This window comes from Hippoglossus stenolepis, chromosome 5 (assembly GCF_022539355.2).
Source record: "Hippoglossus stenolepis isolate QCI-W04-F060 chromosome 5, HSTE1.2, whole genome shotgun sequence".
In the NCBI taxonomy this organism is placed as follows: domain Eukaryota; kingdom Metazoa; phylum Chordata; class Actinopteri; order Pleuronectiformes; family Pleuronectidae; genus Hippoglossus; species Hippoglossus stenolepis.
Genome location: NC_061487.1, coordinates 27,633,339 through 27,661,300, shown reverse-complemented (window position 1 = coordinate 27,661,300; position 27,962 = coordinate 27,633,339). Strand labels below are relative to the sequence as shown.

General features: G+C 47.2%; 1 protein-coding gene across 1 annotated transcript; it reads right to left on the bottom strand.

Annotated features, from left to right (window-relative positions):
• Window positions 1-701: 701 nt before the first annotated feature.
• Window positions 702-27,962, bottom strand: LOC118109208 (c-Maf inducing protein). Its single transcript, XM_035156127.2, has 21 exons — window positions 26,985-27,962; window positions 15,189-15,314; window positions 13,515-13,565; window positions 12,741-12,902; window positions 12,351-12,392; window positions 11,951-12,013; window positions 11,788-11,868; window positions 11,358-11,461; window positions 11,059-11,163; window positions 8,648-9,079; window positions 7,962-8,027; window positions 6,352-6,378; window positions 6,216-6,264; window positions 5,821-5,928; window positions 5,554-5,670; window positions 5,328-5,468; window positions 4,774-4,821; window positions 4,514-4,660; window positions 4,310-4,415; window positions 4,156-4,226; window positions 702-3,899 (listed from the first exon to the last, which is right to left on the bottom strand). The coding sequence occupies exons 1-21, from the start codon at window positions 27,360-27,362 to the stop codon at window positions 3,846-3,848; spliced, it is 2,478 nt and encodes an 825-aa protein (XP_035012018.2). The 5' UTR covers window positions 27,363-27,962; the 3' UTR covers window positions 702-3,845.

Here is a 27,962-nt window from a genome sequence, read left to right as displayed (position 1 = left end):
GAAACATGGGGGGCTCCTTTTCCAGCTGCCAAAAAAACCTTTTACTACAAGGAATCATGGGAAATACAGTTTTTTCAGTCTGTGCCACATCGGACCCGGTTTCTTCTAACAACTGTTAAGACTTGAGCTCAGCTGCACACGACGTGGACGTCTCTCAGTTCGAGTCGAGAGGAAATCAAAACGCCTCCGAGAGAAAGGAAAAGGCCAAAAAGCAGAATGAGCTCCACAGGATACGGAGACGTGACAGAACAGAGGAGGTGTTTCTACAGTAATAAGAACACAAACAAGCTCTAGACCATTATAACCTCAACATGCTGGTCCCCAGGCTCAGTCTGGACCAGTGGCAGCTGAGTGAGGGACGTCCTCGGGACAGGACCGACTCCACGCTGCCACCGTGTCTGAAGGAAGACTCGGACATTTTGGGAAACTTTAACAACGAGATGGATTCCTCGCTCAGTTTGCAGCCAATTAGCAAAGAGTGAATAACAAGCAAACGAAACCAGCCAATCAGGATGTTTTATATGTGACAGATCCCTTTCTGGTGCTAAGTGAAGCTAAAGGTCCCCGCGGCTGCAGCTGCATGATGGGACGTCGTCTTCTCAACCAACTCCAGCAGTTTCCCAAAATGTTGAATCGTTCCCTCAAACGCTTCAGACTTTAAAAAACATCAGGTACAAAACAGGACTGATTGAAAGCTCCACTGAACTGTCACCTTCCCCGTGTTTTACAACAACTTTATTTAAAAAAAAAAGACAATGGCCATTCAGCACGTTACACTCTGATATGATTATCTGGCAGGATTCAAACTTCTTGCATTTTTATTAATACGAAAACGCTCAAGCTCAATTCTGAAATCTCAGCGAGAGGCAGCTTCAGTCAAAAAGTACCAGTATTGGTATTGGCTTTTTAGAAAATCTACATCGATCAAACCTCGACTTCCTGGAGCCTCGTGGGCAGATCCTGGCAACGACCAATCAGAAAACAGTTTGATGGCGTCTCTCCATTTCAGTCCTGAACCTCAGTGAGATAGTGATCAGACCCTTTATTATAGTTCAAACCTTTTATAAAACAAAATGACAAAATAAAAATACCAGATGATGCAACATGTACATGCGAAAATAAAAACTAAACAACAAAAACACAGGAAACAAATGTTTGATTAAAGTCATCGAATCAAAGACGTCAGAAACTTAAAAGATATTATGCATTGAAAACAGATTTTTTTTTGAGATTACAGTGCACTTTGTGTGAAAATAACCAAAACAACAACCACACACATGAAGATGAAGGCAACAGCAGCCTGCCGACGGAGGGAGGCCGGGAAACAGAGAGACGGGATAAAGGATTCAAACCTGGTTGAACCACAGGAGAGGAGGAGACGACTATATACACTCGTATATACATCATACAGGATATGAAGAGAGGTCCAGAGGTTCGACCCAAACATGGCCGCCGCACGCAGACCGAACAGAAAATTGTCATGGCACTCAATAAATAGGAAACAAAAGCATGTCCTCATCATGGACGGCATCCTGTCCTCAACCAACGTCTGGAGCATGTGCAGGTCGACGCAAATAAATTAAATGGATGGACGCAGTCGGAGCGACTGAACGAAGACGACTCGTCGCGTGTGTTTTACAACACGGAACAAATCAGCCCGGAGGGGGAGGAGCCTGTGACGCAGGTTCGGTTACCACACCAAACAGGCGGCGTCACAGGGAATGTGTTTTGGGCGGTTCGACCGAAAGTTTCCATCTTTTTCCTTTTTTTAATCTTTGTCCCTGATTGTGACAGAACATGTAAAATCATTTCGTTTCTTCCTCTGATGAGAATTATCGATGCACACGGACTAAAAAAAAAAGTCACCGATCGAACACGGTGTCAAATTCTTACAGCAGAACAATTTAAAACAGGAGGGCGACAAAAGATAAGAAAGACGACCACTAGGGCGCTGTGGCGACCTCAGCGGGGCGGGGCGGGGGGGGTCTGTAAATAAAGATGGACGACATGAGCGCTCCCTTAAAGTGAAGCCAAAACACTTTGATCGCCCCCTGGTGGCTGGCTGCCATATAGGTCACAAAGCCAAAGGATGCGAATTAGCTGCTAGCTAACTCTGGTGCAATTGCTTTTAATCATACAATAACAAAACGAATAACAAAACAACGCCTCCTCCATGTTAGCAGACGGGACGTCAACCACACGAAAGGTCAAAATATATATATATAATAAATGAAGATGGTTCTTAACACACTGAAGCTTCTGATACGTTTGGTTTTAATTAGTTATTTGAATATAAAAAAAACGGGCTGAGATGTCATGTGACAGCTGAGACTGACTCCTGATTAGTGGGCGGGACCTCGATACCACGGCTCCAAATCATCGACGCAAGATGGCAGCGTTGGTATTTTGGCTTCATTTCTGGATAGTGGGAGGAAGCGGAGACGCGTCGTCCATCTTTGTTCACAGTCTACGGTCTCTCCACGTGCAGGTTACGACAAGTTCCACTCAGATCGGTCAGAACTACAACCGCGCTCACGTTGGCCGGATGAAGCAAGTGCACAAAACACAAATCTAAACTGGATGAAGATGTTTGGCAAGTGTCCTGTCTTCATTTCAAAAAAACCGTCTGTACAAAAGAGAAAGAAAAGCAGAGGATATGAAAATATACAACTCTCAGCTGGTGATGGGCCCGTGTTCGAGTCCGACGCACACGTCAGCGGTACCACCGACGGAGCAGAGAGATCCGCGTACGGGCGCCCTCTCTCGCTTCTTGCGTTATATGATGCAAAACAACAGGGCGTGTGGTCTTCAGGAGTCAGGACGAACCCAGGAGAGACAGAATCAAGGAGGTTTGAAAGACACAACTCATCAGGCAGTCCCAGACCACCCAGCTACTGCTACAACAACGGTCCTATTAAATAGCAATGGGAGATCGTCAGTATTTACACTGAAAACAAACGGAAAGGGAACATCGCTGTTTCACTTTCCTCCAGAAACGTTTCTGAAATGTCAGCGCTGGGGTTTGTCTTCATGTTTATATAGAAACACACAATATATGAAAGCACAGATGTCTGGAAAAATATGTTCATTCAAGTTGATAAAAACTTTTTTTTCTGTTTTTTTTTTTTCCTTATCGTGTGTGAATGTGTTGTGTTCGAGGAATAGGCACAGTCTTGCAACTCTTCTTTTCTGGGAGGTAGCACCTTGTTTTCCCAATGAACGACTTGAAGAAAGCTGGAATCGGATTCGAAGAGCTGAAGCCGAAGAGGAGAGGAGCGAGGACTGAGGTGACGGTTCAACGCCGCGTCTGCTCGGGGAGCTACAGCACGCCGTGGGTGGGATGGGAGACCAACTGGAATGCGTCCTGCTGTATCCAGCCTTCACCACATGGGGGCAGGAGAGAGAGTGGAAGGCTGATGGCGGCGGGGTCGAGGTGGGAGTTGGGTAAAGGCAGAGAGAGAGAGGAGGGTCTCAAACAGCCACAGGACACTGGGTGCTGGCTCGTCCTCTGATCAGTTACAACAAGGTCCTCAGGACGTTGGGGACAGACGTTCGGGGAGCGATGAGGTCCATGAGGACTTTTCACTCAGAAAACAAAAAAGCAAGGCAGTTCCTTCCCAGTGATGGCGTCGCTACAGGGGGCGATGGAGTCCGAAGCTGACGAAGACTCCTCCTCTGGTGGTCAGAGGCGTTTCTGCTCACATGATCCTCACGCTGCGGTGATGGCTGGCGATGACGTCGTCGCACAAAGTTTCATGTTATGTTTCTGAGCCTGTGTGCAATGTGTGTGTGTGTGTGTGTGTGTGTGTGTGTGTGTTCATGTGTGTGTGTGTGAGCGTGGCTGATCACCAGGCCTCAGTGTACCGAACATCAACGTCTTTCAAGTTGGGCAGTTTGGCCTGAAGACACAGAAACAGAAACAGCGTCAACACAAAGAAGCAAAACATCTAAACTGGGATTTATCTTTGTTACCGACTTAAAATCAACACTAAGATCATTTTTTAAACACAAATGTCCGACTCCCTTGTTCGGAGTCTCTCCTGCCTGCCCCCCCGAGCGGCAGATTTAAACTCTTATTGTCTTAAATGTAAACTACACAGATAATTCTCTTCAGTGAATAGAAAACCAGCCGCTGCACTCGTGTTGCTGTTTTACCTTGAGGTCCTCGTATGTGTCGGCTGTGAGTTTGGTGCTGTTCATGTTCAGGCTGCACAGGCTCTTCATGGCTGAAACACAAACACTCAGTTAATTACTGTTAACTGCTTTGAAAAGAATAAAAAAAAAGCAGATTCTCTGAGAGTCTTCTTACAGCTGAGAGCCAGCAGACCGGCATCGGTGACCGGAGTCTCACACAGGTTCAGCACCTGAAGACAGGCCAGATGCTCGGACAACAACCTCAACCCTGCGTCCCCGAACTGAAGGAGAGACAAGAAGAACAAGGTCACTGTGCGTCTGTGGGATCACGGGTCATTAGTGTTGTTGTGTTGTGTTGTGTGTGTGTGTGTGTGTGTACCTGTGTGGACCAGAGGTTGAGCTGTTTGAGTGAAGGCAGCTTGATGAGCTGCTCGGCACAGGCACTGGTGACGTTGGTGAAGGCCAAGCTCAGGTTCTCCAAATTCCCAAAGGAACCTGAACTCAACAGACGGGCCAGGTCGGCATCCTGTGGTGCGTCAAAATAAACATTCAGCGTTGTTGTTGTGTCTCTGACGCAGTGTCTGATAAGTGAGAAGGTTAAAGGTCGTGTTGTGTGAGGCAGCGAGGGCCTCGTCTCACCGTGGACTTGGACGGCAGCGTCAGGCGGGTGGGGCCTCCTTTCCTTTGCTGAGGAGAAGACACACAAAAAGAGTCTGAGCCGAAGGCCTCGCAGGAACATTGTGGGACAGTAGGTGGCGTGTGTGAGCAGCTGCGGACAGGCTGAGCTCAGGAAGTGACACAAGAGCTCGCACAAATAAAACACCTCGATTTTGATTTGATAAATTAATTCAAACATGAATCTCTCACTGTGAGACAGGATGATGAAAGAGGAACAGACACAATTCATTTTCTTTAATTCATGGTATATTTAAGTTATACTAAGGTCAAGTTAAGGTGAGGGGTTAGTTTAGGTTAAGGGTTCCAGTTAAGATATGGGTAATATTAAGTTTTGTTTAAGGTAAAGATCAGGTTATGGTTAAGGTAAGGGTTAGGAGGGGTTTAATGAAGGTTAGATTAGGTTTAAATTAAAGTAAGGATTAGGGTTAAAATGTCTGAAAAGACTGTTTGTTGTTTGTGTATATGTGTGTGTGTGTGTTTAGTGTGTGTGTGTGTCTGTGTGTGTGTGTAGTTACCAGCTCCTTCAGCTCTCTCTGGCGGTCACAGAGCTGCTCGTACATGCGGAGGCCGACCTGCGTGCTCTCCAGGGTGGAGATGATCTGCAGCTGCGTGTCTTTGTTGTCGATGATGTTGTACTCCAGCATCAGACACAGGATCTGAACACACACACACACACTTTGTTAAAGAACGTGACAAAGGAACCCTGGAGGACGTCAAACAGAAACCCAGACGTGGACGGACCTCCACCATGGTCTGGTTTCCTCTCAGGGCCAGCAGCATGCAGGGACCCAGCTTGTTCTCAGCCAGAGACAAGAGGAACTTCTTGGTCTTGTAGCAGGAGCCCATCAAGATATGAACCTGACGGACCAATCACAAGCAGACGCTAGTTAGAACATAGCTCAGGTTAACAGTGTGTGTGTGTGTGTGTGTGTGTGTGTGTGTGTGTGTGTGTGTGTGTGTGTGTGTGTGTGTGTGTGTGTGTGTGTGTGTGTGTGTCCGTGCACTCACCATACTGGCAAACAGCTCCCCGTCGTCATCACAGGCCACGCCTCCTGGACTGTAGAGCTGGAACCAGCCATCTTTACCTGAACGCACACTCAGCAGACAGGAGTGAACCTGGAACACACACAAGTCAGATGTGTGTGAAGCTCTGAAGCCTCAGTTTGACATGATGTCCAGCGCCATCTTGTTTCTTTAAACCAGAAGTGAGTGTGTGGGGGGGGCCTGACTGAGAGCTCAAGGACACTGCACGGCCCCCAAATGAGCCACGCCCCCAATACATCCGGTGCTTTATGGTCTGTTTGACTCTAAATGATCATAACTTACTAAATGAACATCAGCTGTTTGAAGAAGACTCGAAACTAGAGACTGAGAGTAACACACACTAACACACACACACTCACCTCCTGCCTCGGGTCCTCTGCAAACCTCTGAATGACGTATTTCAGTTCCCTGTTAAAACACAGAGACACAAACGTCAGGTTGTTTTCAAACCTGGAAAAGTCTGAAGAGCAGTTTTGTGACGTCTGAGCTACTTACTTTGTGAATTTGGCGTGAGCGAGGGCCCTGAGAGAGAGAGAGAGAGAGAGAGGACAAAGAGACGAGAGGACAAAGAGACGAGAGAGAGGACAAAGAGACGAGAGAGATATTAGAGCCTGAAACATTCGGAGCAGTGAAACCTAATCAAAGAAAACGTTTCTCTCTGGAATCGTTCATTTGATGTTTCAGTTAAAACATTAAAGATTTGACGTGTTTCAGTGGAAACAGTCGCTCGGAGCTTGTTACGACATTTTCAACACAAACACGACAAGTGCACGTGAACTGTTGTTACTTCAGAGGTTTAACGATCCCTGTGGGAAAATCCGTAGAGTTAGATGTTAATTAAATGACACTAGTTTTCATATCAACTTGTTCCAACACTTGATGGAGTTTATGTGTCAAGTGTTTGAGAAAAACTAATAAATCAGAATGGAAGCTGCGTGTGTAGTTCCTCATTTTGTACATGTTACACACACACACACACACACACACACACACACACACACACACACACACACACACACACACACACACACACACACACACACACACACACACACACACACACACACACACACACACACACTTTTTTTATATGTACTTTGTGAACTACACTCATTCAATATGAGACCTATTAATCAGGTTCTTTTAAAAAAAATGTAATAAACATTTAATCCATTAAAGAAATAGTTTGACAATTTGAAAATATGTGTCTTTGTCTCGTCAGGAGTTTCTTCAGTTTGTTTAGTGAGTTAAGAGACGTTGAGAAAAAATCCGACATGTGAAACCGTCGGATTTTCACAGTTCCGTTTTTTGTTCAGATCAAACAAGCCGGAGTTCTACGTGTTCGAGTTCTGCTTGTGTGTGATGTGACTCGTCTCATCCTCAGCGACTGTTGTTGCTTTTCCTAATGACGCCCGAAGCCATCGACCAGTCAACACCGGCGCAGGTGAGGAACAGGTGAGTCCCAGCGTCGGTCAAAACAAGCCGCGCACCAGTCAGAGCTAATGACGCTCTGGATTGGCCCGGCCAGTCACAAATAAGGCTCGGGGCTGCTTACAGCCAATTACAGCGAGCTGTCTGGGGACAGGAATGCCGCCGGCGCTGCAGCTCACGACCCCCGGGAGCCGCGGTGAGGTGCCTCACCTACGTCAGCCGTCCGCCCCATTAGGACCCACTTAGAAACATGTTCATGTCCCCAGAGACGGGGAAGAGACAGACGGCACAGAGGTGCACGGGGATGAAATACTGAAAAACTACATTTACAGTTTCAACAGCGACGACCTGCACTGAACCTCACTGCTGCCTGCGAAGAGAAGAAGTGCTGACTCCACGCCGGCTGTGCACAGACGCACCCCCACGAAACTAACGCACCTTCAACAGGAACATTCAGAGACCGACGAGGCCTCAGCAGCACTGATCAAGGACGATTTAACGTGAGGTCAAAAGTCCTTCATCACTTAGAAGCCCCTGGATATTTTTACAGTGAAATATATTCACAATGCCAACTTAGCATTCCAAACATTGTTTATCAGCCCAAAGCAAACCAATATGAAAGTGATGAGTTGAGTGGATTCATGATCTGAACCGAGGTGTGAATGAGCACTCACTCTTTAGGGAAGGGGATGGGCTGCAGCAGACTGGCCAGAGCCGGTCTCCAGTCGTCGTAGTCTGACCTGACGGACACAGAGAGAAAGAGTCATTGTGAGGACGAACAGACGAGGGCGGAGCCTGCATATCACAAAAAGACAAGAGGAGCAGCTGCAACATGATCCGAGGCGAGATGACGCAAACCTGCAGCGTCGCATCAACGGGAGCTGCAGCGGCGTCGCGTTACTGGTGAGTAACACGAGCTACAAAAGCACAGACACTATCGCTTTTTAGGCCGTCCTGACACACACAGACACACACACACACAATAAAAACTTATATGACACACTAAAGTAAAGAAACTGAAAAAACAGAAGGTTTCCTTTAAACTGCAAAAATAAACCTCTTTAAATTGAACGTCTCAGTTGACTCAGAGTTCAGAGTCAACGCCCGTTTCAAAGAAGAGTCTGTTCACACCGTCCCTGTGCGTGTTTACGGCTGTTTTAACGATACAGTGACGTTCTGCAGGCTCCAGGATCGAAGCAGTTCTAAGTTTGACAGCGACGGACCAATCAGAGGAAACAGACTCTCATCTGTTACGTCAGGCTAATGTTTCAGTTTTCTTCTTTACGACAATCTGTACAAAAATGTTTTATCCAAATGTAAAACGTGATGTGTAAACGCTCGGCTCTGGGTGTGAACTCACAGCATCTTGAGGATGAGCGCGAAGCAGCCCAGCACGCGGTCGGCCTGCGCCGGCAGCTGGATGGACAGCGTGTTGACGGCCGGGCTGACCAGCAGACAGTCGATGAGGTTGGGCTCGCTGTCGCCCCCTGATGGCCCTCCCTTCCGCCTGGCGTTGGTCGAGTTGTTGTTCCGCTCCAGCTCCACCAGGATCTCGCTAGAGTTGACGACGGAGGGCGGAGGGGAGAGGGGCAGGGAGGGTGTCGGGGAGGTGATGGCGGGGGCGGGGGGAGGCGGCTGCGGAGGACTGGGGTTGGCGGAGAGGGGGAGGATGGTGGCGGGAGGTGGTATCGCGGGCTCCGGGCGCAGCAGGCGAAGCGGCATCGGGGGCTTTCGGTCATTCTGTTGCTGGCAACCGTTCCTGATCTCCTTCAGGCTGGGGGAGTTGTCCCGACTGCAGGAGGAAACGAGGACACGTGATTGGACCAAACTCAACTCAAAGTACGACAGTTACCACAATTTCACTGTGACAGGAAAACTAAAAATAACAAAGAGAAGCCGAATGACAAAGTGGAAAGAAAAGAGGCGGGAGCCCGGAGACACGGTCGCCACGGCAACGGTTCCTCTGTGAGCTGGAGTTTTGGAAAAATTATCTCAGAAGAATTTCTCCTCTCTGGAGTGAAAGTGACGCTAATGAGTGAAGATCATGTTTTTAATCTGCAGTCAACAAAAAGTCCCCGTGGAACAAATCATGAACTTTTAAATAGAAACCGGTGAAGTGAGGTCAAAACGGCTTCATCTCTGAAGAACAACACAACTCACAGCTGCTTTTCATTCTCAGTTATTAAATATGTTTTCATGGCCCAAATAATTCACCATAACAACAATATCACCAGGTTTGTAGTAAATAAATCACAATAATAAAATCTTTAACTTTGTTTGTTGTGCATTTATTGGAATATGAATGTTTCTGGCAAATTAAATACACTAAAAATATAATAATAATAAAGATTTAGACTGATCCAGAAAGTTACTGTATTTCAAACCCAAGGATTCATTCATTTAAAAATGTTTTTCAAAAAGGAGAAACATCAGGAATCATGAATATTAGAAACATTTCCTGGGAATTTTCTTGTGTATTAATTAAATGAATGTTATATATATTTCCCCGTGTTTTTGTATTTCACAGTCAGTGCATTGATTCCTCTTTTCTGATGGAACATAGTAAATTAGTTTAGGGCTGTAAATGACATAATCTGATCTGACGGTACAGAAATGATCTGATTTCCCGGCAGCGTCTGCAAATTGCTGTTTGCACTGTTTCCTTCGTATTAGTGCGACATGATGTGGGAAATTACTGATCATGTGTTTGTCTAATCAATGAAAAACAGAGAATGGACGAAGGCAAACAAGAGAGAGAGGACAACAGCTGAATAAACATGTATCACACAGAGCGGGACACGGCTAGAAACCCACAGCAGCTTCACATGTCCTCAGCATGTGTGGCTACACGTGTTCAGGTCTTTGTTCTCAGACCTCTGGTGCAACTCGTTTATGTCTTAAACTACTTTAAAGGTCAAACTGGACAAATCACAGCAAATATCAGCAACATGAAAGATAAGATGATAAGAACCACCTTAAATTACAGAAACATTTGTTTGACGTGTACTTTGATCCATGTCCCGTCTGCTAACATGGAGGAGGTCTATACTCGATACATGACCTATTGTGCAGCCAGCCACCAGGGGGAGCAAGGCTCTTTGGCTCCAGTTTTGGGAGCCATCATGTGGTCCATGTTTATTCAGTAAATAAACTAAATAATCTGTAGATACAGCTCATAATCACACAGCTTTGTTTTTCCTATCACGATTCATTCACTCACTTTTTTGGCATTTAAGGGTTCAGTGTTTTGCTTAAGGACACTTCAGCATGTGGACTGGAGGAGCCAGGAATCGAACCACCGACCCTCTGGTCAGTGGATCGCCTCCTGAGCAACAGTCGCCCATAAAAACAGCTTTTACTCACATTTCACTCTTGAGCTTTTTGTCCAGAGTGTGAACGCACCGAGAGAACGTTTGTGTTTGTGAGAGAGAGAGAGAGAGAGAGAGAGAGAGAGAGAGAGAGAGAGAGAGAGAGAGAGAGAGAGAGAGAGAGAGAGAGTGTGTGTGTGTGTGTGAGAGAGAGAGAGAGAGTGTGTGTGGGTGTGTGTGAGAGAGAGAGAGAGAGAGTGTGTGAGAGAGAGAGAGAGTGTGTGAGAGAGAGAGAGTGTGTGAGAGAGAGAGAGAGTGTGTGAGAGAGAGAGAGTGTGAGAAGAGAGAGAGAGAGAGAGAGAGAGAGAGAGAGAGAGTGTGTGTGTGTGTGTGAGAGAGAGAGAGTGTGTGTGTGAGTGTGTGAGAGAGAGAGTGAGAGAGAGAGTGTGTGTGTGAGTCTGACCTGTTGATGAACTCCTCATAACAGGAATAGATGGCGGCGAGGCACACAGCCACCAGGTTTGGCAGAACACGTGGGTGAGGGCACTGCCCCGTTGGCCCGTGCATGCTACAAGACACACACACACACACACACACACACACACACACACACACACACACACACACACACACACACACACACACACACACACACACACACACACACACACACAGGTTATGGATACAGTTTGTGTGTAGAAGCTTCTTCTGGCTCGTGGATGTGAAACGTGAGTGACCACGCTGACGCTGGCGGTTTCTCACCTGTGGACGAACTTCTTGACGACCTCCATGCCAGCGTTCAGCTCATTGAGAGCCAGGATGTACTCCTGAGTGAAGAGACGCAGTCGAGGGCACTTCCCAAAATCCTGCACACAAACAAAACCACAGAGTTAAAAGATGAACTACAACAACTTAAATTTTTCCTCCAGGGAAAACCCTGATTGGTCTGGTCACCCTGTCCTGCGCTCTGATTGGCTGTAGTTGTCCTTGACTCTTGAAGATATTTAACCTGCTACAGCTGAGTCGGGGGAGGCGACGAGTCCATGAGCCTCTCAGATCAATTATTTGAGTTATTCGCACATGGCGATTGGTCGAATAAATAAAAGGAGCTTTTCTTTGCAAGTTCCACAATTTGTTGCCGAGCAGAAAATCTGCCTAAAACTCCTGTCGTCAGTCTTGTGGTCGTTCTCACCATGTTGTGTTTGAGGATTCTCTGGACCACCGGGGTGAACACTTCGATCACCACCATGGAGCGCGGCCGCTCCCGACAGTGCTGCAACACAGAGGAGCCACGTCAACGAGAGGAACCTCCAAAGAACCGTGACACTCAAACGATGAGAGGATCATGATCTCACCTTACAGAAGAACTCGCACAGGTCAGGAGGTGGATGGTTGTTTTCCAGAAGAGGAGCGATGGCCTGAACACACACACACAGACACACACACAGACACACACACACAGATGAATATCTCTTATTTACTCAGGCAGGAAGCCGTCACTGCAGATCTGAGCTCTCAGATGCACGAGTCTTTTAAAAACAGGTGAACTACACATCACAGCTTCTGATTCTGTCGTACGAGGATCGACTCCCACAAACACAACCAGGTAAATACAGGAGAGGAACAAGGAGAATCTAAACACGGCTTTCAGTTTGAAGATCTGAACAACTCGACTCTCGGACTCCAGAGAGTTAATCATTAACCTCAGCCTGACATCAGAAATCCATTTATTGTAACAGTGAACTTCACACTCACCACGATGATGTTCTCATGATCCTGAGTGCTGAGATTAGAGTTCTGTGGAGGAAGAAGAGCAGCTTTTCAATCTGTTCAGTTTTAGTTTCGTCAAACGTCTTTCTCTGCTTCAAACCTGCTGAAGATCTTAACTACAGACCAACAGGTACAGATGTCAGGGAGTAAAACATTGATATATTGGCTGATATGTATATTAAAATGTATATTATATGTGTCTCCATACTTCCTCTGGATTTAATCCAAGTTCAGGACTGATGTAAATATAATAATTTAATTTCCACTGGGGAAGATTTTCTTATTATTGTGACAATTACAAAATAAAATGAAGACAATTCGGATTGGATTCAGATTCAGCCTTTAGTGTGCATGTGTGTGTGCGTGTGCACGTACCTCAGCCAGAAGGGTGGAGATGATGTGCAGCGGGGCCTGGTGGATGGACTCGTCCTGCAGCGGCGAGGTCAGAGCCATGTCCACCAGCGCTCGGATCTCCTTCAGCACCACGTCCCAGCGGCTCGGGTTGTTCAGGACCTTCCGGTACTTGTAGATCTTTTTCTGCAGGAGACACAGAGGTGAGGAACATCTGGAAGAACCTTCTCCAACCTGCACTCTTCAGAGAAACCAAGCGCTTTGGTATCGAACCTGTGGGCCTTCTTCTCTTACGCTGTTTTATTCAACATGATGCAGTGAAAACACATGAACAGGATAAGCAAAGTGCAAAGTACCAATCGTGACACATCCAACTATTCATATGAGCGGTGACAACTTTCATTGTTGCTCAAGAAACAATGTTGACTGTTTTCCACAGGAAGTAACTGAGCTTTGTTCAGCTCAGCAGCTTCGCTCAGATCGAGGTCTGATCCTCGAGGTCTGTTTGTGTAACATGTTCAAATACAGATGAAAACTACTACACGTGGTTTTATATATATATTTGTATATTTTGTGCATTTGTTAATGTTTTTGTGTTTCATTGAATAAACAACAAATCTAAAATAAGTCTGATAATAAGGAGCAGTAAAGATAAAATACAGTTATACAGTGTGTGTGTGTGTGTGTGTGTGTGTGTGTGTGTGTGTGTGTGTGTGTGTGTGTGTGTGTGTGTGGAAATGCTTTGATGGAGCTGATGAAACACTTAGATTAATAGTTAAAGACAAAGTGTAACCTTACCTTCCACTGCAGGGAGTGAAACCACTGGTCTCTTAAGTAGCTGTTTGCAGCCTGTGGCACACACACAGGCAGACACACGCACACACACACAGACAGACACACACAGACAGACACACACACGCACAAAGAAAACAAACAAAAAAAAACATTTGTCAAATGTGATCTCACATAAGTTAAAAGACATTTTACTTCCTGAAAGAGACAGGGTAAACACAATATGTTATATCAACTAATCCAACAGATGAACGGACACAAATAAAACCTCCTGTGTCTGAAAGGACTCATCGTTCACCTGGACTTCACTACAGCGTCTTCTAGACAGAGAACTACAACGTGAGCTCATCAGAGAGAGAACAAAGAGGAAATTCCCCCCCCCCGTACAGACGTCATCGTCGCAGGATTACAACGAACAACAACGTCTGCCCACAGTAAATTCTAAATGTTTATTTTACACTTAGTATTAATACCAGAATGTAAAAATAACATGTAGAATGATCATCTTAAAATGTAGAAATCAACGTGTTTGTCCCAGTTTGTTCTGTGACGCTCTGCTCGTATTAACATTTGTCCAAACGTCTGAACTGAACCTGGTTCAGTTTGACCCAGACCTCCTCTTCTGCTCCGAGGAACCTTTCACACCTGATGTTCAGGTTCAGACTGAACTGAAGAGTCTGAAGCTCTGAACCGAACCAGGTGTGAACGTGTCCTAAGGTAGAAAGGGAGTTAAAGCCGTCAGACACCAGGCTCCTCTCCGTCAGACGCTGATCCCAGTTCAGAACAGACTCAAGGGTTTCAAACTTTCCTCTGTGATGAAGTGTGGGTGATGGTTCAGGTGAAGATCGGCCGGTCCGAGAGATTCAATGTTTAAATAATTGATCTAAAAGGAAACACCTGGGCAGCATGAAGCACACGTCGCTCACATGTTCCAGTGTTTTTGGAAGAATTTTCCCGAACTGGCAACGATAACCAGCGACCGGCTGCTGAAGCCAAAACCAGGATGATGTTCAGATGAGGAGTTCAGTTTTTTACGATGTTAATCCCTAAACCTCAGACATCTTCTGTTCTCTGTTACACTTTAATCATCTTCTAATTTTCTATGTTCTTTCCATCGCTGGGAAGCAGCAGCAGGTTCTCCTCCCAGCTCGAGCAGGAGCCCTGACCGACGGGGGCTTGTGGAAACGAAGCTTTTCCTTCTCCGCACAAAGTGAACCTGCCGGCAGCTCTGCAGACATCTGGCAGCAGGTGAGAGCAAACACAACGGTGGAGGTGGGTTCACAACCCACAACACCCTGAAGGGGCTGTGAATCAGAGGTAAATGAGCTGGAGGGCCACAGGACCAACTGTGAACGGCCCCGGTTAATGTGGAGGTTATTTCCCCAGGACTTCAGAGCAGTTCCCTGGTTCAGGATCTGGTTCTGTCCTAAACCGGCTCAGTTCACTGGTCTGTGCTGTACCTTGTCCTCAGACATCTGTTTACACACGTGTGAATGTGAGGATTTGTCAACAGACTCACAATCACTCACCAACGCAAACCAAATAATCTGAGCCTGAATGGAAACAGTTGTTTTCAGAACATGTTCAGGTAGAAGCAGTTTGTATTTAAACTCCTGTTAATCCAGATCTGTCCAACGATGTTCATGCAAACACACGTTACAGTGACGAGCGGCGTGTTACCTGCAGCAGGACGGTGCCTCCGGGGAAGCTGAGCTGGACGCAGTACTTTGGAGCGTTGTCCCACGAGAGCAGCTGCAGGTCCTCGATGGAGCTGTAGGACAGGGACGTCTCCATGTAACCGGTGGGCTGAGGGAGAGGAGAGAGTCAGTCTCACATGCACAGTACACACTGTGTGTTTAAACAGAGCCCCGGGATAAAAAGCCATTTATTTTTACTGGCAGTCGGCTGGACGGACAAAAAGAAATATCACCTGGGCTGGGCTGCCCTGAGTAAACACACGGCCAAACAAACCGGCTGCTGCTGCTGCTGCTGCTGCGTGGAACGCACACGGCACGACACTCGTCTTTATCAGCTGTGGTGACATTTGATATTGTTCCAAGTGAACAGTCACTGAACGCTGAGACAAAGTGGAAAATCAATTTGGCAAAGGCCATTAATCACACAATTACACAAAACATCACCTAGAGAGACATTGTTCCTGTGGCTGTGAGTCAACACGCACACGCACACACACACACACACACACACACACACACACACACACACACACACACACACACACACACACACACACACACACACGCACACACACACACACACACACACACACACACACACACACACACACTGGGATCACAGCCCTCACCATTGTGAGAGCTGGGATCACAGATGCAACAGTAACAGGCCACAACCTGTTTGCTCGTCTCGGAGCGATTACAGAAACGCTGACAAATTACCACAAGTTTCCGGAGTCAGGAACAGAAGAGTCTTTAGAGAGAAACAGGGGAAAAAAAGGGAAAGAATATAAACAGATAAAAATAACGAAGCCGAGCGAAAGCCACAAGGAAACCGAGTTTGTATATCTTCTAACCCCGAGAGGAGTTTGACGAGAGATGTTGAATGCCACAGTGTCTATAATAAGACGCGTGTGTGTCAGAACAGCAGAAAATGGCAGTAAACTGAATCAGCGGTTGATTTTCCCAGTAATCAGCGTCACTGGATGACTTGGTATCAGTCACCGCTGATGAGAGACTCGCTCTGCAGACGTCATCGGCAGCGGCTGAGCCCCGGTTTACTTTTGGTTTTCATATAGAAAACTCAGTCAGTCTCTGGCTGATGTTTTTTGTAACAGGAAGAAGGTCTCTCAGCGTTGGTGTGAAGGAACAGAGCTCGGCCTGGATGTGGCCGTCACCACACGAGTGTGGTTACACAGCTCGAACAAAAGAAAAGGGCTTGTTCTGACAGATGTTCACACGTTGCAGAGGAACTACGGATTTCTTTTGTGTGATTCTCTACTTTCAGGTTAGATTCAGGTTCCATCCGCACAACTGCATTTTAGTTTGAAAATGCCAGACGGAGGGGGGGGGGGTTAAGTTATTAATCTAACGCAGTGTTGAAGGCCCTAATATGAACTTCAGCTGAACGTGAGAATCTGTTTGTTCTTGGAAAGACTTTGAACGTCCATGAAGGAAAAAGCAACATCACAATGAGAGTCTTCCTCCGGTAGGATCCTGGTAGTCCATCACCTGCGTGTGTCCATCACGTGTGTGTGTCCATCACATGTGTGTGTCCATCACATGTGTGTGTCCATCACGTGTGTGTGTCCATCACGTGTGTGTGTCCATCACGTGTGTGTGTGCCATCACCTGTGTGTGTCCATCACCTGTGTGTGTCCATCACGTGTGTGTGTTCCATCACCTGTGTGTGTCCATCACCTGCGTGTGTGTCCATCACCTGCGTGTGTGTCCATCACCTGTGTGTGTCCATCACCTGCGTGTCCATCACCTGTGTGTGTCCATCACGCGTGTGTGTGTGTCCATCACCTGTGTGTGTCCATCACCTGTGTGTGTGTGTGTGTGTGTTCTGTTACGACTAAGTTGATGGGACACTGAGGTGTGTTGAGGTTCTATAGGCGTCACACTCTTCAGAGGAATCATCATAATAATTCATAATGAAGAATTTAAATAACTGACTGAACTTGTTTATACAAATGTACACACACAGCATATATACACCCGAATAATGACTGGTTAGAATATGAGGGACCAGGTGATAGTCAGTGTCAAAAACACACACAGGCCTCCACAGACTGTTCTGGTATCACTCCACGGCCTCCAGACAGATAAACAGACCGTCTCCAACACACACACACACACACACACACACACACACACACACACACGGCTCCTCTCAACACAAACACACAAGTACTGTAACATGGAAACAGCGGCGGCGTGGTTCTGCAGCGGAGTCGAGCAGACAGGTGCTTCTCCTCTCTCTCTCTCTCTCTCTCTCTCTCTCTCTCTCTCTCTCTCTCTCTCTCCAGAGCAAACAGGCAGCTCGCCCTGCTGCCCCCCCCACCCAGTTGAAGAACAAACAGGCTATTCCTTTATTTACACCTCCCTCCGTGGCTGATAGAGCGAGCTGGCTTTTCTGTCTCACTCCTCCTCGCCGCACCACCACGCACCACACACACACACACAGCACACACACACACCAATCCCTGTTGTGAAACTGCACATACTGTATTTTCATTATGGACAACATCCATGGCAAATATTGGTTCTGGGCGAGATGTCTCATTTCCTTGGTAGAGTAACATGAACCCCTGTCTCTGTTCATCTGTCAGTCTGACTGACTGACTGTTTGTCTGTCTGTTCCTCTGTCTGTCTGTGTCTCTGTTCATCTGTCTGTGTGTCTGTGCTGCCGAATTGTGTTTTTTCTTCTGCTCGATTTGAACGCCTGCACCACGAGTACGAGACAAACGGACAAACCCAGAGCGAGGTGTGGGAGCGGGTGCTGAGGACGGAGAGGGACGGCGTTGTGTTTTTGAACGGGCGGAGACAAAGCAGAGCGCAGACAAACAGAAGGAAGTTCAATTTTCTGATAACCAGCCGAGGGTTACCATAGATACTCCGTCCTGCACAAGAGCGTACAGTGATTGTCTCCCTCCACCTTAATATGTCTCTCTCTCTCTCTCTGTCCCACTCTGTCTTTCCTTCTCTCTTTCTACTCGTCTCTGCTTTCTCTCTTTTCTTCCTCGGTCTGTTCTCTTTCATGGTGGAGGAGGCTGCGTCTCCTCTCGTCTGTTCTCCTCACTGCTGCGTTGCCATAGAAACAACAGGATGAAGATGTATGTTGTGTTTAATTTTTTTGTTCTTGTGGTTTGTTTCCAGGGAGACGAAGACAAGAGCAACAACAGAAGGAAGAAGAAGAAGAAGAAGAAGAAGAAGAAGAAGAAGAAGAAGAGACTTGACCTCTGCAGTGGTTTCATCACATCGATGCTTCTCAAATGAGTCTCTGCTCCGTGTCTCTGTTTGATTCCACTCTGCTAAACTTACGGCTGATTACAGCAAAGTGAATTATTTCAAGACACAAATTTGCGGCGGCTTGAGTTGAAAAAGTTTTGAATCGAGTGAAAAAAACTCGATGCTGTGTCGTGACAGCCAATCAGCATCGAGATTCTCCCGACGCCACGAGACCACGGAACAGAGAACAAACTTATTGTCTGTGGGAGTTAAACGATCTCCTGTAATTCAGAGACGCAGAATAAGAAAAGCAGAAACATCAGGTTCTTGACCCTTAAGTTTCAACAATATGTCGATGATAATGGAAAATACATGAGCGAATTCATATGTACATATACACATGGTTGTTCTTTAGGGGATTAGTTATTAAATCATGGCCTAATAATCACAACAGGGTGAATTCTGGGTTATCTGGAACATTTATGTAACCACATTCAAAACTCTAACACCCTGATATCAAAGTCCTGTGAACACACAGACATTTAACTTAGGAGAACTAAAGGTTCTTCTCCTTCAGCTCTCAGGCGTGACTTTGTGTCGGCACGTACAAACGCTGAGTCACGTCAACAACGCTATCGCCTCCTGATACGTTGTGTTCACTGAGCTGCAGGAGGAGAAACACACCGACCGGCACAGAGTGGAGGACGACAGAGGGAGAGGGTGAACGAGTTTTAAAGCAGACGCTCATCAGGTGTTTCGCTGCCGCCGCTGCCTTCAGTGCACTGAAAAGGTCAAGCAGCCATTTTAAAAGGTCAGCGTGCCGCATGCGAGAGGTGATGGATACGAAGTCTGTGGCAGAAGGAGGCGGAGCTACACAGCTCTCGTTATGTGCACGCGCAGGTCAACTCTTCTCGTGAAGGTTCGAAGGTACAAACGTTATTTCTGTTTCCAGTCGTCCCTCGTTTATCTGTTCACGACTTCGGTCGGTCGCAGGTTTGTTTACCGAAGTCTTCGACCGGAACATATCAGAGGCGCCGCCGGTGACCGCCAATAGCCAGAGGTTATGTGTTTCCAGGATGTCCGTCCCATCCAACACGATATCTCAGCAACGCCTCGAGGGAATTTACTTCAGATTTGATAAAAACATTCACTTGGACTCAAGGATGAACTATGTGTACTTTACTATGGGGTCAAAGGTCAAGGTCTCTTTAACCCCTTGTGAACGTGACACCTCAGGAACCTGGAGGTGTTCCTGAGGTGTCACGTTCCCTCTAAATGGTGACTGGTCGGTATTTATAGAGCTTTTCTCTTTCCAATGACCACCGTGCTTTACAGTACTGTTCTACAGTCACACACATTCACACAGTGCATCTAGGTGCAGCACTTTCGTTATGAGGCACGGGGCTCTTTGGGGTTCAGTGTGTTGCAGAAGGACACTTCAGCAGAAGGACTAGGGAAGATTGGAATCGCACTGCCGACCATCTGGTTAGAGGACGGCCGCTCTAACCCCTGAGACTGCTCACATCCTCTCAATCTCATGAGAGATTAAGTTTAGTTAAGTTGCTTCATCGTTGTGGAAATCTACAAATTACAAGTCACTCTCTTAAACTCTGGCTGTGACAAGTGGTCACGAGGCCAGCTGAGTGCAAATGTCTTCCTGTTCCTGTCATCGGACAAACATCATCGTTTCACATCCTGTGTTCTCTCGGTTTCATATTTACAACAAACCGCACGACGCTGGTTCACGAACAAAAAGACATTCAGCAGTGACCCAGATTCACAGGGTGACCGAGGGGGTGCGAACGCTGCGTCGCCCCAGAGACCCTCATTGTGACGGAGCGATCTCACAAGGACAGAAACCTGTCGTATGCTGCGTTCGGGGACAAACTCGTGTGACGTCACTTCCCAGAACGAGAAGCTGCTCTACTTCTCCAAATGTTAGGGAACAAGGAAACTGCGGAGGAAGAAAAGCCAGCGCTGACCCGCAGAGAGCAGAGGATGAGCAGCGAGAGACGGATCCATGAGTCCGTTGAGAGGAACAGCTCCGACTCCAATTCAGACAGAAAGTAAAACTCCTGCAGAAAGACGAGTGATTCCAAAACTGTGGCATTGATCCGCTCCACATGTCAATAACACACACACACACACACACACACACACACACACACACACACACACTGATGGAAGGTAACTGTGCATGTGGACAGTTTAATATTCAGTTTCCTGATCTCCGTCTGTTTCTGTCAGGACACGTTCGCTCTCATCTTTTCTCCCTGAGCCGTTCACTCTGGAGAATATAAATAAAACTGCTCGTAATGGAAAATAGTTTTTCTGGACTTTCTATGACGTCTTGTCGTCCACAACTATGATCACTGCTCCGGATGAAAAACAACAGTTTGAATTCAGCCTCTTGCTTTGTTCTTTCTCCTTCTGTGTTCAAGTCTTTGTAAGTAAAAGACTAAAACATGCACAGATTCGGCTCCAAGAATAAAAACACTGGAAACTTAAACATATAATTTACACCTGTGTGTCGGAGAATAAGTTGTAAGAAAGGTGTGAAGACTCAAGTTTCACTCTGTGTGTGTGTGTGTGTGTGTGTGTGTGTGTGTGTGTGTGTGTGTGTGTGTGTTTGCAGGAGCACACAACTTGTCGTCACTTCGTTTCTCTTCCCTTTATTTTTGGATTGAAACAAAACCACCCGTTGGTTTCTCGGTTGCTTCCTCTTTAATCAGCTGATCTGGATTTATACTTCACATATTCACAGTCAAACCAAAACCTCCTCTCTAACTTTAACCTGAACCTACCCACGGCTCACATTCGGCCCCTGAACCTGAACCAGGAGCTCAGAAAGGACGTTTAGTCTCATTAGGGCCGAGATTTGGACCAGAACCTGCGCCGCCTTCCGAGTGAGAAGGGGACGTATCCTCCTGACGTTGTGCAGCATGTGTCTCTACACCAGTGGGTAATGATGGCAGTGAGGGAGAGGTGACTGTCGGGTGCCAGGTTCCTGGAGGTCTGGGTGAACCACGGTTCAGTTTGATCCAGACCTCCTCTTCTGGTCGGACTAAACTTTGGTGCGTTGGCCAGAGGAACCGTTCACACCTGATCTTTAGGTTAAGTTCTAACTTATCAGTTAACCAACAACCAATGATTTTAAATCTCACAAATTTTGCGTCCAACCTTCACAATGAATTGGACATTTCTTTGCTCATTAGACAAAAGACCTTCGCTGACAGAAAACTGGACCCAGATGATCACATGACGCAACAAACTAAAGAGAAGAAATAGTTGTGTCTCAGAAACAGCCGTCACCGCAGCTTCTTGCATAATCGTTTGACTTTTCCGACCTCCCCCGTGAGCCGGAGACACTGGAGCCGCCCTGATTGATTCCTACCGGGCTCCCGTCTCTCGCTGCCTTTAACGATCCGCTCGCGCTGCAACCAGACGCTTCTCATCTCAGGCCTTCTGTCAGCGAGACGCAACACAGGAAGTGCTTCAGCTGCACCGGCGCCCCTCTTACGAAAATGTGATGTGGGTTAGGTTTCTGACTACAGGCCTGACAGAGGGGGGACGAGAGAAAGTCACCACAACACACACACACACACACACACACACACACACACACACACACACACACACACACACACACACACACACACACTAGAGGAGAAAGCTGCCTGCGTTCACGTATTAATCCCTTAAATGTAAGATGGGAACAAAGTGGTTTTTTCTGTACAACTTTCAATACAATACGAGACGAGACGGTGCATCGGAACGTTTCTTTGATTTAAACGAGGTTCATGTGAGTTTCGTTAGTCAAACTCATGAAACCCTTGGCAGCCGTGCTCGCTCTCACAAAGCTCTTTTCTCCAGAAGTCATGTGTTGGCGTGGGGACGCTGGAGACGCGGAGTCAACGCTCTTTGCCTCCTTGTGGGAAGTGAAGTCTCTTCTGTGTGAGAGCCGAGCGAAGGCATCAGCATTGTTCTCCTGCCCACAAAACGCTCGACAACAACGCCACTCAGGAAATGCACATTCATGCTTCGCCCTGAATACAAAACCCTCTTCCTCATATTTCAGCTTTTACAGGGTGAAGAATAAGAGCCGTCGTCGACAGACACGTGATCTCTGAGCTGGTGTCCTGGATGAGAAACAAAGGAACCAGCAGAAGCTTCAGAATTTCTACCGCTGACGTCTCCGTTTCCTGCCGTAAATTCAAAGCAGACTGAAGTTCCCTGAAGGACGGCTCATGATCAACGACACAGTTTTTCTCGTACGTTGACTAAATGTGCGGCGCTGAAGGAATTCAGCTGCTGGTCGATCTCTGAGGCTTTTCACAGGATGATGTACGAGCCGTGTGCAGAGGTTAGAGCTACTCAGGAAGCTCAGCGACTTGAGCCAGAGACAGAATCTGGTGAGAAAAGTCTCTCGTCTGTTAACGTGGTCGACCACAGAGGCAATGAAGCGACAGGTTTACACTGAACATCAGGAAAAAGCTCTCACATCAAACAAATGATCCGTTTCATCTTTTAAAATTTAACCTTATTATAGAAACCACAGTTTTTAAAACGGCCACAAGTCACCAAATATATCTACAATATATTTTTTGTAGTATTGAGTACTGTAATTCACGTTATGTTTTATGTTTGAACTGTATTTAACTCTCCAGATTTAAAGTTTTTTACTTTTGTTTCAGTGAAGTTTAACCGAACCGGACATTTTTCTCTCCGAAGTAAGAAAAACAAAGAATCAGACGAAAAGTGAGACGCAGCAAAAAAGAGGAGGAGCCAACAAAAGTTTACAGATTTACTTTTTTTAAATCTCAGGCCAAAGTTTGTGAAAAAGCAAACTCTACATTATCAGTGTTTGATGGACAACAACCGTGTTGTTAAAGTTCATGATCAGGGTCAGAGAACGAGAACATTTGGTTTCAGTGAGGAAACGAGATCAATGATGGAACAGAAAGAAATTACTTAATCAAATATTAATGTGCTACACTCCTGATGTCAGGTAAATCCCCATCGTCAGATTACGTGACAGGATACCGAGGATCAACATGTTGTAGGTCGATGGTTGTTGAGTCAGAGAATTCAAATTTATAATAGCAGCTAAAGAAGACTATAAAAAGAGATGTTTCCTTTAAACCTTCTGCACACGGCAAATATAACAGCAGGTCGACGACTGGGAAACATTCAGGGTTTCCCAGAGAGTAATAATAAATAAACTATAATTCAAACCCTGTTCTATCGACCCCCTGAATCAGTCACAGTCACTATTTGCACCGTCTCAGTCTGAAGGTGGTGACGTTTTGCCGCGGGTCAGTTTTAGTTTGGTCAGAGCGAGTTGTATCGACGAGGGTCTGGGTCAATTCAGGTGAATTATCTGAACTTCATAAACCTCGTGGATCCACTCCAGTACTTTCCTTCTCCTGAAGGATCCCACAGGGGATCCCAGGGGCGTCCAGACCCTGAACAGGTCAAACTTGCTGTGGATCATTTCCACTAAATAAACGAGTTTGTGAGCGTGAAAAATAAGTTTGACTCAGACGAATCCACCAGATCTCTGCGAAGCGGCTGAAACACAACCAGCACAGACGGTGGCTTCTGTGCGAGGAGACGCAGAAACGAGCTTTCCCCGCTCCCCGCTCCCACAGAGACGGTGTCCTGGCCGACGCTGGCGGCTGCTGGCCGACGTTCAAAGGGCTTCTTACCACATCCACCATCAATACAGGATCCCTGAGGCTTCATCACCACATCTGTGAGCCGCGATCGGAGCGACACCAGATTCCACCCAACATTAAAACTAGTCTCTGGAAATGAGCTGAAAGTGTGAATCGGTAAAACACACACAGACACACACACACTGTACTGCCTCGAGTGTTCGCACAAACTCTACTATCACTCACACAATAACACACGTGTAAAAGGAAGGCGCCGAGAAACCGTCTGCTCAGCATTAAAATCTAAATTATATGAGAAAAGATCGTCTCCACGTTTCGTTTGATTGCAAACGATAAGAGTCCATCACAGGTTTCACGTTTATATTTTACTCGTTAAACCACCAACTTAAATTCAATCAGGCTGATTTCAGTCCACGATCATCACGCTGCCAACCTGAGGAATGTTCACACTGCATCTTCATCATCATGAATCGTGTCTGTGACACTTTCTATTTTCATACCCTCAAATTACATTTATATAATTGTTATTTCTCAGTGTAAAAATAGGGAAGTTAACGACGTTATAATAATAGCGACTGTAGATTTATCCCGAGCCCATGGAGAAAATAAAATGAAATTACAAGAGAAGAAGAAGGAATATAAATTCAAAAGCCAAAGGAAGTAAAAATTTACGAGGCCATCACTCAGTAAACTTCCACCGAGGCCCGACGGTCCCTTTAAATTCACTTAAACTGCTCCAGATTACACAACCTCACAGATATCACTGCTCTGAAAAGGTTCTTTCCATCAGGAGCCATGAATTATTCTCTTTGAAAATCATTCTCTCTCACAATGTTACAGAAAGAGTTAGAGAAGATCCTGGATGCAACATGTAATGAGTTCTTCTCTCAGCCGTAACTCTTCCTTCCACCAGGTTCATGTCTGTTCAGCTGCTCTTGTGTAATCCTGCTCAAGCAGTGAAATGTGGTTTAACTATTATTTGGTCCCCAGGAGGAAGATACCGTGATTAACTACATCATGATGAAACCTTCACCTCATCCTGTTTCATAGAACTGATTCATGATCAGCTTCCTTCATATCTCCAGCTGCTGTGAGACTGAACTCTGAAGATCCTTTTCTCCAGAGAAGGTGAATGTGTGAATACAATATGACGCCGGTGTGGATGAAAACAACAACACTGATCTTTCCTCAGCACAATTTATACGTCATGTCCGGCCTCCTGCTGCTCTACAGGCTCCGCCCCTCGCCTGGATGTTCCCCACATGTTCCTGTTGGTGTGAACGAGTCGGACCCAACAACCTGCTGCTTCACAGGACAAACACCAACTGAGTTCATGTCATCAAACCTTGAAGAAGAGATTCAGTTTACTGCTGTTTTCTGCGTGTTGTCGTGCATCTGTGACGTCCACACAACAAGCTGAGCACGGAGACATGTGCCCGGTCCATTCAGCCACATTATGAACTGACCCAGGTGTAAACCAGCAGGTGAACTGAGTTCAGGAGGGTTTATCCTTCACTACATCAGACGCGGCTCAGAGCAGCTGGCCTGTGATAGGCCGGCGTCCCAACAGCCTCCAACAAGGTGTGTTGATAAAACAATGGGGCTTCGCTTTGTGGGAAATGTCAGAAGTGTTGATGATAACAGAAGAGGAAATAAAGGCTTTTATGATTTCACTATTATCCTGCTGAATTACTGACCCTTACAGTTGGCTACCACAGACGTGTTTCCTGTCGCGGTCCAGAACTCGCTGGTGCAAGTGAAGTGTAGGAAACAATGATGATAGTCTGTTAAAGCTGCTACTTGCAAGAGGATTCTGTCCTGGAGGTGGCGCTAGCTCGCAGAGAGTTTCAACCTCATAACACCGAGGGTAACATGTCACTTCCTGTCTCTGGCTGCCCCCCCTCACCTCACCTGAAGAATGAGGATCATCTGTTGCTGTTGTGAACGAGTCTGTGCAGAAAACCTGCTGCTGAGTTGTTCAGCTGTGAAACGTAAACTCTGCAGACTTCAGTGTTGATTCAACAACAGAGTTTGGTGTTTTCTAATTTGTCAGAATTCGTGTGAGTGTTGTCAATGCTGCGACAACTCCAACACCATGTGATCGACATGTCGACACAATGAGACTAAAGTCAGAGAACTGTATTAATCTGGTTATTTATTCTGAGTATTAATCTGGTTAAGTTAGTTAGAAGATGCTGTTTCCACGGCAGCGTCTCACTCTAATCATTGATCTCCATGTAAACACAGATCACATGACCCAGCAGAGGAAACTTCCTCACACCAAATCTGAACTGTACCGACGTGAGAAGGATTCAACACTGAAGCTCATCATCCTCCTTTCTTCTCCACCTTCCTGTTGGATCACAGACACCAGGCTGTTCTGGGGGGGTGGAGGCTGGACACAGCTTCATGTGTGAGGGGTTCAGATCCCACTTACAAGAGCAAACAACCAACAGCGTCCAGCAGCGACCCAGCAGACACACACGCTCCAGGGGCCTCCTCTCCAAGGGACCTTGTGCGTCCTCTGCGCCCCAGGGACAGAAGCAGGAGGCGGCGGGTCACAGAGAGATGAGTTGCACAAGGAGGAGCAGGAGGAGGAGGATGTGTGTGTGTGTGTGTGTGTGTGTGTGGGGGGGGGAGGTCGCGGGCCACAGAGCCACAGAGAAGCCGACACTATCAGCGGAAAGGGCCGTGAGAGCGCTGACACGCGGCCTTCTTGTAAACTGCGTCAACAAGAGACTGTGCGTAATCTCGGTGCGCGTCTGCTGCGTCCAGACAAGAAAAGACAAACACTGAGGCTGCCTGAGGAATGTGAAGCGCACACACACACACACACACACATACACACACACACGCGCACTGGGACTCACCGTGGCCGAGGTCAGGCCGCTGTCTGTGAGCGTGAGGTGATGCGGCTCCCACCTCCGCAGGAACTTGGAGGTGAGGATCTTGCTGAGGAAGGTGCGGGGGTGCTTGACCACGCACACCTGGATGTCCCCCTCGTGCAGCAGCTTGTATCGCATCCCGCTGCTGCTGCAGTGGTGCAGGCTCCTCTTGCACGGCCCCGCGCCCGGCTTGGTGTTGTTGTTGCCCTCCGACATCTCCCCCAGCAGCGGCTTGTTCTCCTCGCACTGATAGAACTGGTTGTTGTGCAGCTCGTTTCCTCCTCCACCTCCTCCACCACCTCCTACTCCTCCACCACCACCTCCTCCTCCTCCTACTCCTCCGTTGCCGCTGTTGAAATCCATGGTTCGGTTAAATCCGACAGTTTATTGTCTCCAAATGTTCGCGTCACGGAGCGCAGGGCCAAGGCGTCGCGCCGATGCCAAAATCCGACATGTATCTAAAACAGAGGAGAAATGGCTCGAGCTGTGGAGCGAGGGGGGGTGGGGGGGACCTACCTAAAAAAAAACACGACCTCCGCGAGGAAACGCCACCGAGCTCCGGGCTATGACAGCAGATCCAACCGGGGGAAGCTCTTCACGCTGTAATCCACCATTTTCCAACCCGCACAATGAGCCATGAAGCGTCTCCGCGGTGCGCCTCGCCTCCCCCACCGGCCCGGCCGCTCAGCACGTTAGGGCCATGGCCTTATCCAGCGCGTCCGCCCCGGTGCCGAACGGGGGTCATCCACGGCGCGCGACGCACGGGAACCGGTCACACACGGTGGGTCTGTGGGGTGGCGGCGGCTCCGGGCTCCTCCGCGGGGTTTAGCGGTCGTTACAAGCTCCCGGGCTCGGTTTCCTTTTATCCAGCCTCCGCTCCGTCTCGCTGTAGCGCAGCCAACACTCTCCGGCAGCGCGCAGCCCGATTGGTCCCCGCTCGTTCATGTGATACCGGACTGACGT

Bases quoted from the DNA above. Each gene is read 5' to 3' on its own strand.
- LOC118109208 (XM_035156127.2), bottom strand. From the start codon at position 27,362: ATGGATTTCAACAGCGGCAACGGAGGAGTAGGAGGAGGAGGAGGTGGT. The intron at 11,869-11,950 runs GTGAGATCATGA...TCTGTGTTGCAG, and splicing joins TGTGCGAGTTCTTCTGTAAG to CACTGTCGGGAGCGGCCGCG. The intron at 3,900-4,155 runs GTAAAACAGCAA...CTGTGTCTTCAG, and splicing joins ACACATACGAGGACCTCAAG to GCCAAACTGCCCAACTTGAA.